The 14,105-nt window shown below is 45.6% G+C and overlaps 6 protein-coding genes across 6 annotated transcripts; 5 read left to right on the top strand and 1 right to left on the bottom strand.

Moving 5' to 3' along the window:
* The first annotated feature begins 38 nt into the window (after window positions 1-38).
* F5Y00DRAFT_116245 (glycosyltransferase family 58 protein) lies at window positions 39-1,629 on the top strand. Its single transcript, XM_048003974.1, has 3 exons — window positions 39-300; window positions 374-618; window positions 678-1,629. Exons 1-3 carry the CDS (start codon window positions 150-152, stop codon window positions 1,575-1,577), a joined length of 1,296 nt encoding a protein of 431 aa, XP_047863494.1. The 5' UTR covers window positions 39-149; the 3' UTR covers window positions 1,578-1,629.
* Window positions 1,604-2,067, bottom strand: F5Y00DRAFT_263474 (nucleic acid-binding protein; the record flags this gene model as incomplete). Its single annotated transcript, XM_048011516.1, has 2 exons — window positions 1,604-1,700; window positions 1,757-2,067. 2 exons carry the CDS (start codon window positions 2,065-2,067, stop codon window positions 1,604-1,606), a joined length of 408 nt encoding a protein of 135 aa, XP_047863493.1.
* A 436-nt stretch (window positions 2,068-2,503) lies between these two features.
* On the top strand, window positions 2,504-5,066 carry F5Y00DRAFT_241148 (ankyrin). Its single transcript, XM_048008338.1, has one exon. It carries the CDS (start codon window positions 2,627-2,629, stop codon window positions 4,829-4,831), a length of 2,205 nt encoding a protein of 734 aa, XP_047863492.1. The 5' UTR covers window positions 2,504-2,626; the 3' UTR covers window positions 4,832-5,066.
* Window positions 5,067-6,933: 1,867 nt separating this feature from the next.
* Window positions 6,934-7,653, top strand: F5Y00DRAFT_116234 (uncharacterized protein). The gene is made up of 2 exons (XM_048003973.1): window positions 6,934-7,466; window positions 7,544-7,653. Exons 1-2 carry the CDS (start codon window positions 7,096-7,098, stop codon window positions 7,644-7,646), a joined length of 474 nt encoding a protein of 157 aa, XP_047863491.1. The 5' UTR covers window positions 6,934-7,095; the 3' UTR covers window positions 7,647-7,653.
* Window positions 7,654-9,939: 2,286 nt separating this feature from the next.
* On the top strand, window positions 9,940-11,397 carry F5Y00DRAFT_271093 (uncharacterized protein; the record flags this gene model as incomplete). The annotated part of the gene is made up of 2 exons (XM_048012731.1): window positions 9,940-9,980; window positions 10,039-11,397. 2 exons carry the CDS (start codon window positions 9,940-9,942, stop codon window positions 11,018-11,020), a joined length of 1,023 nt encoding a protein of 340 aa, XP_047863490.1. The 3' UTR covers window positions 11,021-11,397.
* A 110-nt stretch (window positions 11,398-11,507) lies between these two features.
* On the top strand, window positions 11,508-14,011 carry F5Y00DRAFT_241143 (cytochrome P450). The gene is made up of 6 exons (XM_048008337.1): window positions 11,508-11,877; window positions 11,960-12,437; window positions 12,497-12,565; window positions 12,629-13,296; window positions 13,428-13,460; window positions 13,533-14,011. The coding sequence occupies exons 1-6, from the start codon at window positions 11,718-11,720 to the stop codon at window positions 13,661-13,663; spliced, it is 1,539 nt and encodes a 512-aa protein (XP_047863489.1). The 5' UTR covers window positions 11,508-11,717; the 3' UTR covers window positions 13,664-14,011.
* The last annotated feature ends 94 nt before the right edge of the window (window positions 14,012-14,105 follow it).

Here is a 14,105-nt window from a genome sequence, read left to right as displayed (position 1 = left end):
TAGCACCTGTCCGCTACTAATTCAAGCATCTATGTATTGTACTACCTGTCCACTTTACGTAATTGCACCTGCATGTCTTAGAAGCAAGCTTCATCGCGTCAAAATTCCCCGAAGCAACAACGCCAACGTCAACGCCAACAACAACCACAATGGCGAGCAAAGACCCCGGCTTGGTCTCGCAAGCAGTGCGCCTGGCCTTCGACGTCGCCAATGGCCGCAGCGCCCTCTCGAAATTCGTCCCGCCATGTCTGTTCCTCCTCGACGCGGTGCTTTGCGCGCTGATCATATGGAAAATCCCCTGTAAGTTGGTTCGGGAGGGGAGGCAATGTGCAGCTGAACACTGGTCGCTTACGGAAAACTTCTTTTTCTGCAGATACCGAGATCGACTGGACGACGTATATGGAACACATCAAGCTGTATGTGTCCGGCGAACACGACTATACTGCTCTTACGGGAGCTACGGGACCCCTTGTCTACCCGGCAGCTCATGTCTACACGTATACTGCTCTGTACTACCTGACGAACGAGGGCAAGGATATTTTTCTCGCGCAGCAGATATTCGCGGTCTTATATATGGCAACACTGGCGCTGGTCATGGCTTGCTACTGGAAGGCAAAAGTAGGTTACAAGGCAGTTATGATTGCTACGAATATCTGCTAATTGGGTGCCATGAATAGGTCCCACCCTATGTTTTCCCCTTATTAATCCTCTCGAAACGACTTCATAGTGTCTTTGTCTTGCGCTGCTTCAACGACTGCTTCGCTACATTTTTCCTCTGGCTCGCTATATTCCTTTTCCAACGACGAGCATGGACTGCCGGTAGTATCGTGTACTCGTGGGGTCTGGGTATCAAAATGTCGTTACTTCTCGTGCTTCCGGCTGTTGGGATAGTTCTGTTCCTGGGACGGGGATTCTCGGGTAGTCTGAAATGTGCTGCGATTATGGCTCAGATACAGATTGTTATTGCGACTCCGTTTCTGCAGGCAAATGCATGGGGTTATGCGAGCAAGGCCTTCGAGCTAACCAGGCAGTTCTTTTTCAAATGGACCGTGAACTGGCGTTTCGTAGGGGAGGAGATATTTCTCAGCCGGCCGTTCTCGTTGGTGCTCCTGGGTATGCACGCTGTGGTTATAGCGGGTTTTATTGTCGGCAAGTGGCTGAAACCAGCTGATAAGCCTCTATCGGCAATAATCATGCCACTCCTGCAGTTCAGCTCGCCTTTCAGTCCCCGAGAGGAGCCCCTAGTAGCTTCAAGGGTGACCCCCAACTATGTGATGACGACCATTCTTTCGGCAAACGTCATCGGACTTCTCTTCGCGCGTACTTTACACTACCAGTTCTACTCATATCTCGCATGGTCCACCCCGTACCTCCTCTGGCGAAGCGGAGCCCATCCTGTCGTCCAATATGGGCTTTGGGCTCTCCAAGAGTGGGCGTGGAACGTCTTCCCAAGTACCCCTATTAGTTCGGGCGTTGTAGTTGGTGTCCTAGCTATAACTGTCACCTTGATAGCTTTACGGAAAGATGAAGATGCGGCGCGGATATCTAATTCTTCACGAGAACGCAAAAACGCCTGAGTCCGGCCGGATTGGTTGATATGCAATTAGTTCTCATCTTCCGAATCCGACGGCGGCATCTTGCCTACAGTCGAGTCTTCATCCTCGTCATCCTCATAGGTAAACCGTGCAAACTCTTTAGGCCTAGACATAGCGTCAGTTTCACTACCTATACTTACAACAATGCCAAGTTTACTCACCAGTAGCTCTGTTTGCGCCATTCCTTCTCGATGCCTACAACGTTCACAATCTCGCCCTCCACTTTACCCTTTCGCTCCTCGGGGGGAGTCAGCTGTACGAGGACAAACCCCCCACGTCTAATCCAGATGGTATTGCGGAAGCGCGCGGCGAGTTCGACAAGGATGGTGCGCTGGTTGGGTAGAGAACAGGTGTAGAGGTGGTTGCCCTCGGCTTTAATCACTCTTGCGAGCGACTGCGCTTTTGTGAGTTGGTCCGGAGGCGTAGTTGACTCCTCTACAGCTGCGCGTAATTCGCGCCTTGGTCGAGCCATCTTCAGTTACCCAGATTATGTGGTTTGGAGATGCGTCATCAAATTTGATTCGGATTGGTGCAGATTTGGTGAAAGACAAATACGTCTACTACTGGTGGGGCCTAGGTATTTATAGGCGTAATATATCCCTTATCCGTAGTTCTCCCGGCAACGCCTAGGTAGATAACGTTATTAGATAAAGTTGAGCTTCATAACTGCTTAAGCTTTTACTTGAACCTTGGGTGGTAGGTAAAGTGCTTTAGCTTGAGCAAATATTAGGAGAAAGTTTAATTAAGTTCTTTGCGCATAAGAACCTTATATTTCAACGAATGAACACTTAAATGCCATCAATGCAACTTTTTATAAGTTACATTAACTTAACCTAGTTGTTTCTTCGAAACCGAAACAATATATGATCGTCGTACATGGAAGTACATGCGTCTTGAGATAAACATAGGTGTCTGTGCTAGTTGGCCCACTTTTCTACAAAAAGCAATGCATACATCGTAACTGGGCTGTAACTAACTTTACTCACATACCTCATTATATTATATACTCTCCTTTCAACGTATCAACAATCATGGCCGCTCTCGATAAACTACCTACGGAAATATTGCATATGATAGCCGGTTTCCTTACTATTCGTGACAATATCAATAACATCGTACTAGATCAAAAAGCGCTTGCATCTCTTGCCCGTGTCAACACGCGACTACGCGACGCGTTTGATTCAATCCTATGGAAAACTAATAAAGATCACCTAGCCCATGAGGGCGATGAGGATACATATTACCCAAGGTCTGCTATTCTCTGGGCCGCCAGAAGAAATAGGATCGACATTCTAGAAAAAGCATCCAAGTATAATTTACCATTAGGCCTAACCCGTTGTGGCGGTCCTTTACATAGTGCTGCTGTGTTAGGACATGACGCTGCAGTACGCTGGTTACTCGACCATGGAGTACCGACGGATTCTGGGACTTCTAGGAAAACTTTCCCTGAAAATACTCACAAGGCCCGAGACACTGTTCCGGTTTATTACTCACCATTGTGGGCGGCGATCCAAGCGGGCCAGGAGTCTACGGCTCTGATTCTATTATCACGTGGTGCCAATATATGGTTCAGGCGATCATACACTCCTGGAATCGAATTCCCAGAGGCTGCCATACACCATGCTGCATTCTATGGCTGCACGGCTGTGGTAGAGCACCTCGTTCTAACAATGGGAATCGATGTCGATGAACTCGATAGCAATCTCGAGACACCTTTGAATCACGCAATGAAGCAGCCTGATAACAAGGATATGATCGAAACATTATTAGAGCTTGGTGCCGACATAGACAAGGAACTGGGTTCGGAACTTCCTCTAACTACGGCAATTATAGCAACCAATTTCGACAATGCGATGTCATTTTTGGATGCTAGGCCAAGGGTGAATCTAAGCAACACAGGCCCAGGGAGCATATCTCCATTGGCAGCATGGGCTTCGTACATGCCTTCATCTGGATGGGTGTCGGATGATAAGCCAACGCCATTCGAGCACAGCGAGTTATTTTGGAAGCTCATCGCATGCGGGGCCGATGTAAATGCACCTTGCAATGAACTAGATACACCCCTCGGTATTGCCATACAAAGAAGCAATGCCATAGCAATTCGTGAACTCATCATAGGGGGAGCTGATATAGAGAAATGTACAGGGGATCGTCAGCTTAAGCCAATCGATCTCATATGGGATCTTGGCGACAGAAGGGATATTGCTATAAAGGGAGCTATCTTAGTTGCAGCAGGCGCTCGTCTAGACGTTTCTTCTCGGGTGAATTCTACAACACCTCTAGAGGAGGCTGCTTCGTATAAAGGGGGTCAACCAATCCTCCGCTCGTTCCTCTGCTCAGCAAGCCGACAAAGTTTTCGGGACGGATATCTTGACGAGGTCTTTCAATTTTGTCTGGAGTCTCGCCGCTACGAGTCTGCAAAGATCTTGAAAGATCACGGGGCATCCTCACAGGGAGCAAAGAAAGCCGTTTATAACTGGGCACAAGACTTAGCTCGTGGTTATCTAGATGATCCTTTTCATCAGGCTTTATCATTCTGTCTGGATTTCCAATTTTCCCACGATGAAATCGGAAATGTCTTCGCGATCGCGCTGGAATGCAGGAACTTGGAAATATGTCATTTGCTTCTAGACCGTGGCTTGTTGTCGTTGTCTAAAGAGCCCAGGCCGTGGTTACATATGGCCGCAAGACATGGCAGCTTTTCACTCACGCGCCGCCTATGCAGAGCTGGGATGGATATCAATGCACTCGATGACTGCTTTGAGACACCTATGATGGCAGCTCTACTAGCAAATCATACTAACTTAGCTGATCTACTTTTCGACCTCGGAGCGGATCCCTTCCATCCTCGACCTGATGCAGGATGCCGACAGTTACAGAATTCAGATTTAGAGATCATATCGCCTTTCGAGTATGCTATGCGATTTCCTTGTGACCACGGATATGCGAGAAGATGGTGGCAAGACTCTCCACCAGAACTTAGACCTACGGAGGACTTGTACACTTCCCGTATTATCAGTAGGGGCGAGGACTATTTCGCATTTTTATTTTTCGATTCATTGCGCCGCTCTGCTGGAAGTAGTTCGAAAGATACCGGAGAGCAGCCTACCCACCGTCAGGTCACGGCAGGTGCAGAGGAACCATCAACGCTTAGAATAAAGATACTCAGCGCAGTGAAACGGTTAGCGAATCCTTTAGAGGTAGTTGACTATGACTTAGGTTGGTCCGGAATCTAGGTATGCAGAAGGGGCAAATAGACCGAGTCCGCAACTTAGCTAGGTGTGTTACGGTTCATACGAGGGTGATAAGCCTCTACGAGGCTTACCAGTGAGGAGGCAACGGCGCAGCGCGCCGTTTCAAGAGTCACTGAAGAGTGAGGGTACCGTATGAGTACAGTAATGGTATATTATATTAATGACTAGGAGAGCAGGTCCTATCTATCTAATAAGCGTATAAATAGGGTAGCCCAAATATCCTCAGGTTAAGACCTGTCTCTAAATATATGTAACTTTTCAGATATATCGCGTACATGATGGTACTATTATATCTTAGCACGGTTATCAGCAGTTTATATCGCATCCCACCCTACTTGCCGTCGACAGGACCCTCGGTTTTGGCTAGATTCGACTATGTGCCTAGTGCATTATGTTATACCTATCATATTTTTGTTCGCCTATACACTTACTTGAAAGATTATCAGAATATAGGCAAAAACTATAACGTTCCAGAATCTCCTCTCACGTTGAAGCACCCTTAATCTCACATATCTCAGTGTTCTCAGAGCTTGTTAGTAGTTCGGCGAAGAAGCGGTTCGGTACGCGGATGAAACACCACCGCCAACGTTTGCAATAAGGCAATAAGATATATGAACCATGTACTGCACTATAAACTACTAGCTGCGTTGCCCGTCCGCTCAACCGCGGACGGGGGAGAAGGGGGGATCATGCGCAAAACTGACGCCACAGCTAAAATATGGCCTCTGATTGGCTAGCCACACCTCAGCGCACGTCCGATGAATTCTTTGTAGAATCAATTGACCTATTCCAAGAGCGTATAAAAGTTTTAATAATTGGTATCGTTAGATAGAGCTCGTTTTGCATGACTTTTTTATACTATTTGCACCTTTTGCAGACGTTATGCGATAGAGTGGTAAAGAGAAAAGTCGCAAACTGCGGGGCGATTCTAAGTATTTGATTGGTTGAAAAAATTGTGGCAGTACTAATTAAATATATAAGACTTGATATCCGGATTTCATAATCCAACGAGTGATCTCAAATGGCTGGTGGTTGTTAGTAATATCTCGCTGTGGTAGTGTTAGAGGGGGAAAGGGGCGGATCTTGGAATGTTGATGCTCTTAGATGCGTATGTCAATAGATATAAATGATGCACTCTACCTATATTTAAAAGTCTTCAATGCGTGAGGGTTATGTATATAGCAGCTTTAAACTCCCTGAAATACTTGACATTTAATCGAGTGTCAGTGATGCACTTCTCATCAATGTTGCATCTTAAAAGGTCTGTCGTTCCGGTCTTCCTTCAAAGTTCACCTGATATCGTAGCTAATAATAGAATTGATGTATCTAGGCTACGAAACATTGCATCGTATGTAAACAAGTACTTCGCGTACGCGACGCGTGTTTGCCCTCGCCCCTCATTGGTATCTCGTACCTCGCTGGCGTACTTGTACCAAATTACCCAACCCACTTATCACCCGCACAACAACGTGCTATGGTCGAGTGGTTTCATTCCCAGAATTTCAACTAACATTGAATTCATAGGCCATAAAAACCCCAAAAAAAGGAAACCCCCAAAAAGGACCATGGAAAAAAAGGACCCTAAAAACCCAGGATATAAAAAGGACCCTAAAAACCCAGGATAAAAAAAGGACCCTAAAAACCCAGGATAATAAAAGGACCCTAAAAACCCAGGATAAAAAAAGGTTAGTCCAACCCCCCTTACACGAGACCATAGCCGTTGTTGTGCATCAATTTTTTTGTACTCTTCTCTTATATTCCCGCCCCCCCCCCCTTTTTTTTTTTTTTTTTTTTTTTTTTGCGTTGTTTTATTTATTGAATGTCTATTTTCTAGGAATTCTTTTATCCTTAAATTCGATACGCGTTTTCAGGTATTGCAACGTATATATCCTTAAATACGATTGGCCGGAGTTGTTCAAGAAGATAGTTATGGTCTTTATCAAACTACCTATATATCACCCTTATAAGTGCTGGATCTCTGATTGGATGAGTGGCACCAAACTGATGCGGCCGCACTATTTTAGTTGGCGTTTGAACCATTTGGGTAATTCCCTATTCTGGGTTGTCTATCGACGTCATCGACTGGAAGCTGTCTTTATTGCGTCACAGAGCAAAGATTCAATATAACTCTTCACCTTACAATACACAACCTATCTATTACTATTTTGCCATCTTGTATGATATACTTTAGGTATATATAATAATATAAATATTATAACGGCACTGGACATCAGTTATTAGTCAAGATGAACCCTTCAGGACCTGCACAGCCTCCTAAGGATACAGCATACAAGACGCAAGGAAACCCCGTTTCTTCGAACCCTTCAGAGCAGCACAGCGCGGAACACCACACACACGGAAAGCCCGTAGACGAGCGCTCACCGTCTGGTCAACATTTCGGCCTCGGTGAAGCTGTACCTTCAAGTTTAGGGTACGGAATCCACGGCGCGCCCGCTGGAGAGGAAAAGTATGGCCGCACTCACGAGCAAGTCGGTCGAAACCAAGAGCTTGATGGAGATAAAATGCGTCCTCCGGGCGAGGGCGACGTAGCTCACGTGGTTGAGCGCAAGCCGGGTGCCAGTGGATCTCAACCAGATCTAGCTAGCGACCTTGATCGGTGAGTTTAGGGTGTACCATTTTAGAAAGAACTCTTTAGAGATAATAGAGGAGAGGAGTTGCTGATATGTCGAATAGCAAAAAGCAAGAGCAGGCTTCTAAGAGAGAGGCGGTTAAAGAAGAGAGGAGGCAGGGTAGGGCCCCTGATGATGGGGATGCTAGGGCTGGTGTTGCGACTTGAAAGTAGAGGATATCTTGACTGTGTATTAATAATGTAAAAACTTACCTAGTAGTTAAGAGTCTCTCGATATAAAGAGATATAAAGTGCTAAAGTATTTTTAAGTCCTGAAAGCTTTTTCAAAGGATGGGTGTCAGATTATGCCCTTGATTAGTGCCTTACATAGAGTGGATTTCAGTATAGATATAATTAAACTATTAATACCTATCTTTTATATGCGCTCTTATGAGGACAGTGCGCACCCCTTATATAGTAGATATACCCCTATAACTACCTCTAACCCAATTATACCCTGACAACAGAGCTAACACTCACGTTTAAAGTAAGAACTTGTTTAGGATCATTCATGATAAACCGCGATAAGGAAGAGTTCTATTTTGTTTGTGAGGATGATATCTTTTTCATGCCATGCGTTGGTCTAGTGCCTCGTATACATTATAAAGGTTGTTTGACATTTTGTCACATATAAAGCGTAATTACTCGTTAGCAATTACGGCGTTGTTTCTGCGATACATTTTAATTTAGGAATCAAGGAATCACATAATCTAATGTGAAAATAATGTTAGAATTATAGACGAGACATCTAGAATAAAGGATCCTTTCAGTGCCAAAGCTGTTTCCTTGCTTCTTTCTCTACCCCATGGCAAATAGCATGAAATCAACTATAACTATTCTATTAAATGCCTTCAAACATATCAAATCATGCATAGAGCTATCAACACCTGCATAATTGTGTACTATATAAGCCAAACCTAAAACCTAAAGACATACATCAAAGCCAAGCTGTTTCTAATAGTTCTGCCGAACGAATAGGTATATTGCTTTTCTGACCTAACTAAAATCTATCCCTCCATAGATATATCGGTCACAAACAAATACTGTATAGCTTCGCCGCCATTCAACAACTGTGCGTTGCAGTGAAAATATGCCCCGCCCCCCTTATCCTCTTAGCAACTAACGCCAGGAGTTTTTGTTGACAACCCCCCTCCCCTTTCACTATTTTGCTGCCCAAACCGCTGCTTGATTATTACAAAGTATGCCTCTCCGTTTCGTGAGATGAACCTCAAAGGTATGGATGGGTGTTGTTTCCTAAGGAACTCTAAGCCTAGATGTGAATGCTCAAACTGTACAAATAAAGGATATCCTTTGTTTTGGGTGTCTCGTCAGCATCCTAACAGCCATGAAAACCAGCGATTAACGTACCGAAGGTATCCTTTTCCTTCTAGGAACCTCTCATAGAACCCCGGCACTTCCGTCAACTAAGCTCCTACGGTAGAAGACTAGTTAAAATCCTATCATCCTAGTGACGCAGGGCTGGACTAATGGGTGGACGTGTTAGTTTATTATAATTTACAGGATAAAAGAAACACCCATCCCACACGCAAACACGTAACAAATCTCATAGTGGCCTCATTGCTATGTGGATAATGGCATTCCTTCCTTAGAAATTATCGAACGTCCCGATAAATGCTGCTTGCTACAAGCATAACAACCCTCAGCCGTTGCCAGGACCGTGACTACTATGAGTAGGTGAAAATTTCTTCTATGATACGCCTGGTACGTATGGTACGTATGGTACGTATGGGGGTATATCTGGTACGTGCGTCTGGAGGTACATCTGGTACGTACGTCTGGGGGTACGTCTGGTACGTACGTATCTGCGCTTGATACCTTGGGTAGGCATTGCTTCTCTATACGTACATCATGGCAAGCATTGTCTCTTGCCATATACCTTATCTTGACTCATGCTATATGCCTTAATAATAGGGGTCGTGCGTCGGTACGTATTGTTTGTTGACGCATAGTCTCTAAGAAACGAATGCCCTTCATACACAATAGCATGCACTTAGGAGATTATTGAGTCACGACTATGCCTATACAGCAATAAGTTGACCCAAGAGTCTGGTAACGCATGACTGAGGGACCCTTCGCATACTCCACAGTTCACTCACACACCCTGATACAGGCAACAGACTGCCTGCCAAACAATGTATGGTATAGATAACCGTGTCACGTCTTTCCTAAGGAGAGAAGTTGCAGATAAGTTTTGAGAAGGCTCCTCCAAGCAAGAAGTTTTATAAATACATACCCCCAGCACCCACAGAAAGCTCCTCGATTTTCTCAAACAACAATCTCCCAACCCAACTTCTAGAGACTTACCTGCCAGAACCAGATCTTCATTCATCCACTATCATACCACATCAAGTAAGATAGTCTCACGAATAAGAAGAAGTCTTTATTCATCACATATCACAACCACACAACCACACATCCAACACCAAAACCGATCACCAAAATGGCTGCTGCAGGATTTGTTAACGAGGTCCATGGCTTCGAGTAAGTAGAATTAATTTCTTATTATAGCAGTTGTAAGCATTTACTAACCTAGGTTCAGCTATGCTGGCCTCAACAATGTTTTTCTCTATAGCATTAACGACAATTCACGAGACCAAGAGCTCGGGATAATCTGGACCGAGGCCGACGAGTCGATGGTCAAGGCCAGAGCGAACACAGCCTATCTGCCCAAGTTTTGGAAGATGATGGTACACCTTTTTAAGCGAAGCCCTTCCGACCTCTTTACCTGGGGATTGCGAATCGGCGATGACGAAGACGAGATTCTGCGAGACCTCTGTGAAATCTTGCCTCACGAAATTTGGGAGAACAACCTGTCATTCTTCAGATACTGTCTACAGAAGGCTATCTGTCTTAGAGTTAAAAACCACGCACAGCCCTTCGGTTTCTTCAAGGGCATGCTCTTAAAGCCCATCAATAACTTGGAAAAGTGCTTAAGCAATGTCGAGGCACACAGACGAGAGGCGGAAATCGCAGATGGCGTCTTTAACGCATGGGTGGCGACTGCGCAAGACATGGAAGCATCGGTCGCGCCATTCATATGGGAGCTCAAGAACATCATCAAAGGGACGGAGGTAATCGGAACTCTAAATGAGGAAAGGTTCTTCATTCTAGAGAAGATCGATGTTCTCAATATCCGAAGAGCCCTCGACGCCCTCTACACCAAAGGCCTATATGCTCTCCGAGTTGACATGAAGTATGTCAGCTACATCCGATCTTACGCTGGCCAGTGGCCCAAATTCGAGCCATACTCTCAGGAGATGTTGGCGATTTGCGAGAAAGTCTCCATCCTCAACCGGCGACGTGCCCGTGCAATGGGCCTACCGGACATGCCTGTAGCCCGGCATGAAATCTTCACGCGCGTGCCGTACTGGAAGAGCTCTAAGTGCGATGATGAGCGGTTTAAGGAGGTGATGTTCCAATACGGAGACTTGTGGACTCTGTATTCTGCAGCACCTATTCCCCAGCAACCTGTCCATGAAGCGGCGGGCGACATGGACATGGAAAACTCCGACGGCCACTAGGGGAACGGGACATGGAGGGATATAGTGAGCCAAATCTCATCTAGATGGTCTCCTTGGGCACTGCTGGGCGCTGAGGGTAATTTTATCTCTGTTATAAGGCGTATTTGACGGGTTTTCCCCAACCAGGGAGGGTAATGCTGTAGGCAGGTAGGGGCTGGGGATAGGAAGTGGAGGATTTCTTATGTCAGGCGGAACTCTAGCTCTGTCTCCCTTTGAGGAGGTACTCTAGACGTCTCAATAGCGCCATTGATGCGCTCGCTGTAGCTACCCAGCTATAGCCACTAATGCACTTTAACGTTCTCATCATCGTAATCATCATCATCATCATCTAGACGGTGGTGGACTAATTGAGCTGTTACGTCACTTGTAGTATCGGCATAGACATGTACTATACACTAAAAGGATGAGATCAATTGAGGGGCTCGCATCGCATTTAATTCGTAATTGTTGACCAGGGACCCCCTAGGAGGGCCAATTGAGTCTGGACTTTTATTTCTAATATGGATGGGGAAATCTGACATGCCGAGGTCCCCGTCACGGAAACCTCTCAAGTGACTTCATCTCTTTCCTCATCTTGAGGTTTGATAGACGATAGACTCCAGAATATATATCTACAAAACACAGAAACGTCTTCGTTCACGTATATTGCACATATATTGCGAGTATTATTAGATACTCATGATAGCGTCAAGTCATAATGCTGGCAGACGTGTCGTTCACTCATATTGCGGTAGCCGGTGTATCGTCGCTGGTTTTCATCGCAGTCTACTATGCGGTCCAATGGACAAGACACGAGATTAGGATTAGAAAGATAGGCGGCACGCGTGCGCATACTCTTGCAAATGATCCCTTCACGGGTAAGCCCAGCTTCGGGGAGCCGCGCGAGGAAGCCGGTGTCCATTTAAGTTCGAAAACAACTTTCCTGACTCATATATAAAGCGATGATGTGGTTCTACGCTGCGGCCAAAGCGCAGAGGAATCACCAGCTCTTGAAGCATTTCAATAGCTTTTTCGACTCGGCACCTCCCGAATGCCCCAATTGCGTGGAGATCCGATTCCTGCCGAGAGAGAGAAATATACTCACGAGGGACCCGGAGCATGTTAAGGCGGTACTCACTACCCAATTCTCTGACTTCGGAAAGGGGGAAGAGTTCCACGATCTATGGCGGCCTTTCCTTGGTGATTCCATCTTCACAACTGACGGCCAGCTCTGGCACGATAGTCGCGGCTTGATCAGGCCGATGTTCATCAAGGACAGGGTTAGCGACTTAGCGACGTTCGAGAGATGGGTATCCATACTCCTTACCATACTTCCCTCCTCAGGACAGACGGTGAATATTATGGACCTTCTTTACCGAATGACGCTCGATGTGACTACAGACTTCCTCCTCGGAGCGAGTGTTGATAGTCTGCGAAAGTATACAAGCCCCTACTGCCAAATATATCGTTAAGATTATTGTTACTAACTTAGCCAAGTCCCAAGGGCGAGTTTGTAAAAGCATTTGACGATGTGCAAAGAATCCAAATGATGCTCACAACAGTTGGGTAATGACCAATATAAACCTTGAGCCTGTGGTTGTCGTTTGCTATTCTAACGCGTCGATATAGACCATTCAGATCCTTAATTTCCCGTCGTGCCTATAACGACGGAATCAAGAAGATAGAGCAATTTATCATGCCGTACATCGAGCAAGCATTGGCGCTGCCACAAGAAGAGTTAGAGAAGCTGTCGAACTCTGACAAGCACTTTACTTTCCTACACAGTATTGCACGTTATACACGTAACCGTCAGGTAATCCGCGACCAGATCATCGCCGTGCTCCTAGCCGGACGCGACACGACAGCCGCAACACTCTCATGGGCGTTCTACGAATTATCCCACTATCCCGAGAAGTACAACAAACTTCGTAGCGAGATCATTAACTCCATCGGTCGAACGCGAACTCCCACATACGAGGACCTCAAGAATATGTCGTATTTACGACACACTCTAAACGAGACCTTACGATTGTATCCCGCCGTGCCTTTCAACATACGTACCGCGTTAGAGGACACGACGCTCCCGACCGGCCCGGGTAATCCACCTATTGCGGTTGTGAAAGGCGATGTCGTGGTTTATAGCTCCCTCTCAATGCACCGCCGAAAGGATCTATATCCCCCAACGTCGGAGAAATTCGAAGACCCCGCCATATTCTCTCCTGAGAGGTGGGAGAGCTGGACACCGAAACCGTGGCAGTATTTGCCTTTCAACGGTGGTCCGCGTATTTGTGTAGGACGTATGTAACACTGAGTTTTCTCCCTTTTAGTGTCTCAGGGGTTATATTCCCTTAGTCGGGTCGACCAACGAGTTCCCATTCCGCGAGACATAATCAATATTAGAAATTTATACTGACTCATGTTAATACAGAGAATTTCGCCATGACCGAAATGGCGTACTGCAGTAAGTATCTAGACAAACTATGCTCATTTAGCGTGAGGGTATAAGGGGGAAATGCTAACTAATTAACTCCAGTGGTACGAATCCTTCAGAAATACGAGCGCATCGAATACCACGGAGACTGGTACGCGCAACAGATCGAGACGGAGATCGTTGGAAAGCCGAATAAAGGCGTTAATGTTAGGTTATACGAAGAATCCGTATAGGCGGTTTGAAATCTAGGACCACCCGAGGCTTAGATGTGCTTGAGTTAGGCTTTTTAAGACTGAGATCCCATGAGAAGATCTATTTTGTTTTTCATGTTGTAGTAGTATATTGGTCATGATTGAGAGCATACTCCACTCTTTAAAGGATTGTAAGAAGTCGCTTATATTGTATGCGCAATTGCATCCTATCACTGGAATGAATGAATGGAATAATATGAGGTCAATATTTTGAATTATTGAGAGGATGCTTGCTAGACGGTAGCTTTTTGATTAATAATTAATTAAAAATATTTGAGTCGAAAATATGATTGGCGTGGGGTCTTATTTTGCTGTTTTACTGTCTTGCTGTTTTAGTGTTTGAATGTCCAAAGTGATTTGGTGTTTTGACGGTTTGGCGGTTTTTGGCTCCTCGCGCAGCGTATGACGTTTAAGTGTATATTTT

This window comes from Daldinia vernicosa (assembly GCF_022497035.1).
Source record: "Daldinia vernicosa strain CBS 139.73 unplaced genomic scaffold F5Y00scaffold_33, whole genome shotgun sequence".
NCBI classification, from domain to species: domain Eukaryota; kingdom Fungi; phylum Ascomycota; class Sordariomycetes; order Xylariales; family Hypoxylaceae; genus Daldinia; species Daldinia vernicosa.
This window is presented reverse-complemented; position numbering and strand designations above follow the sequence as displayed.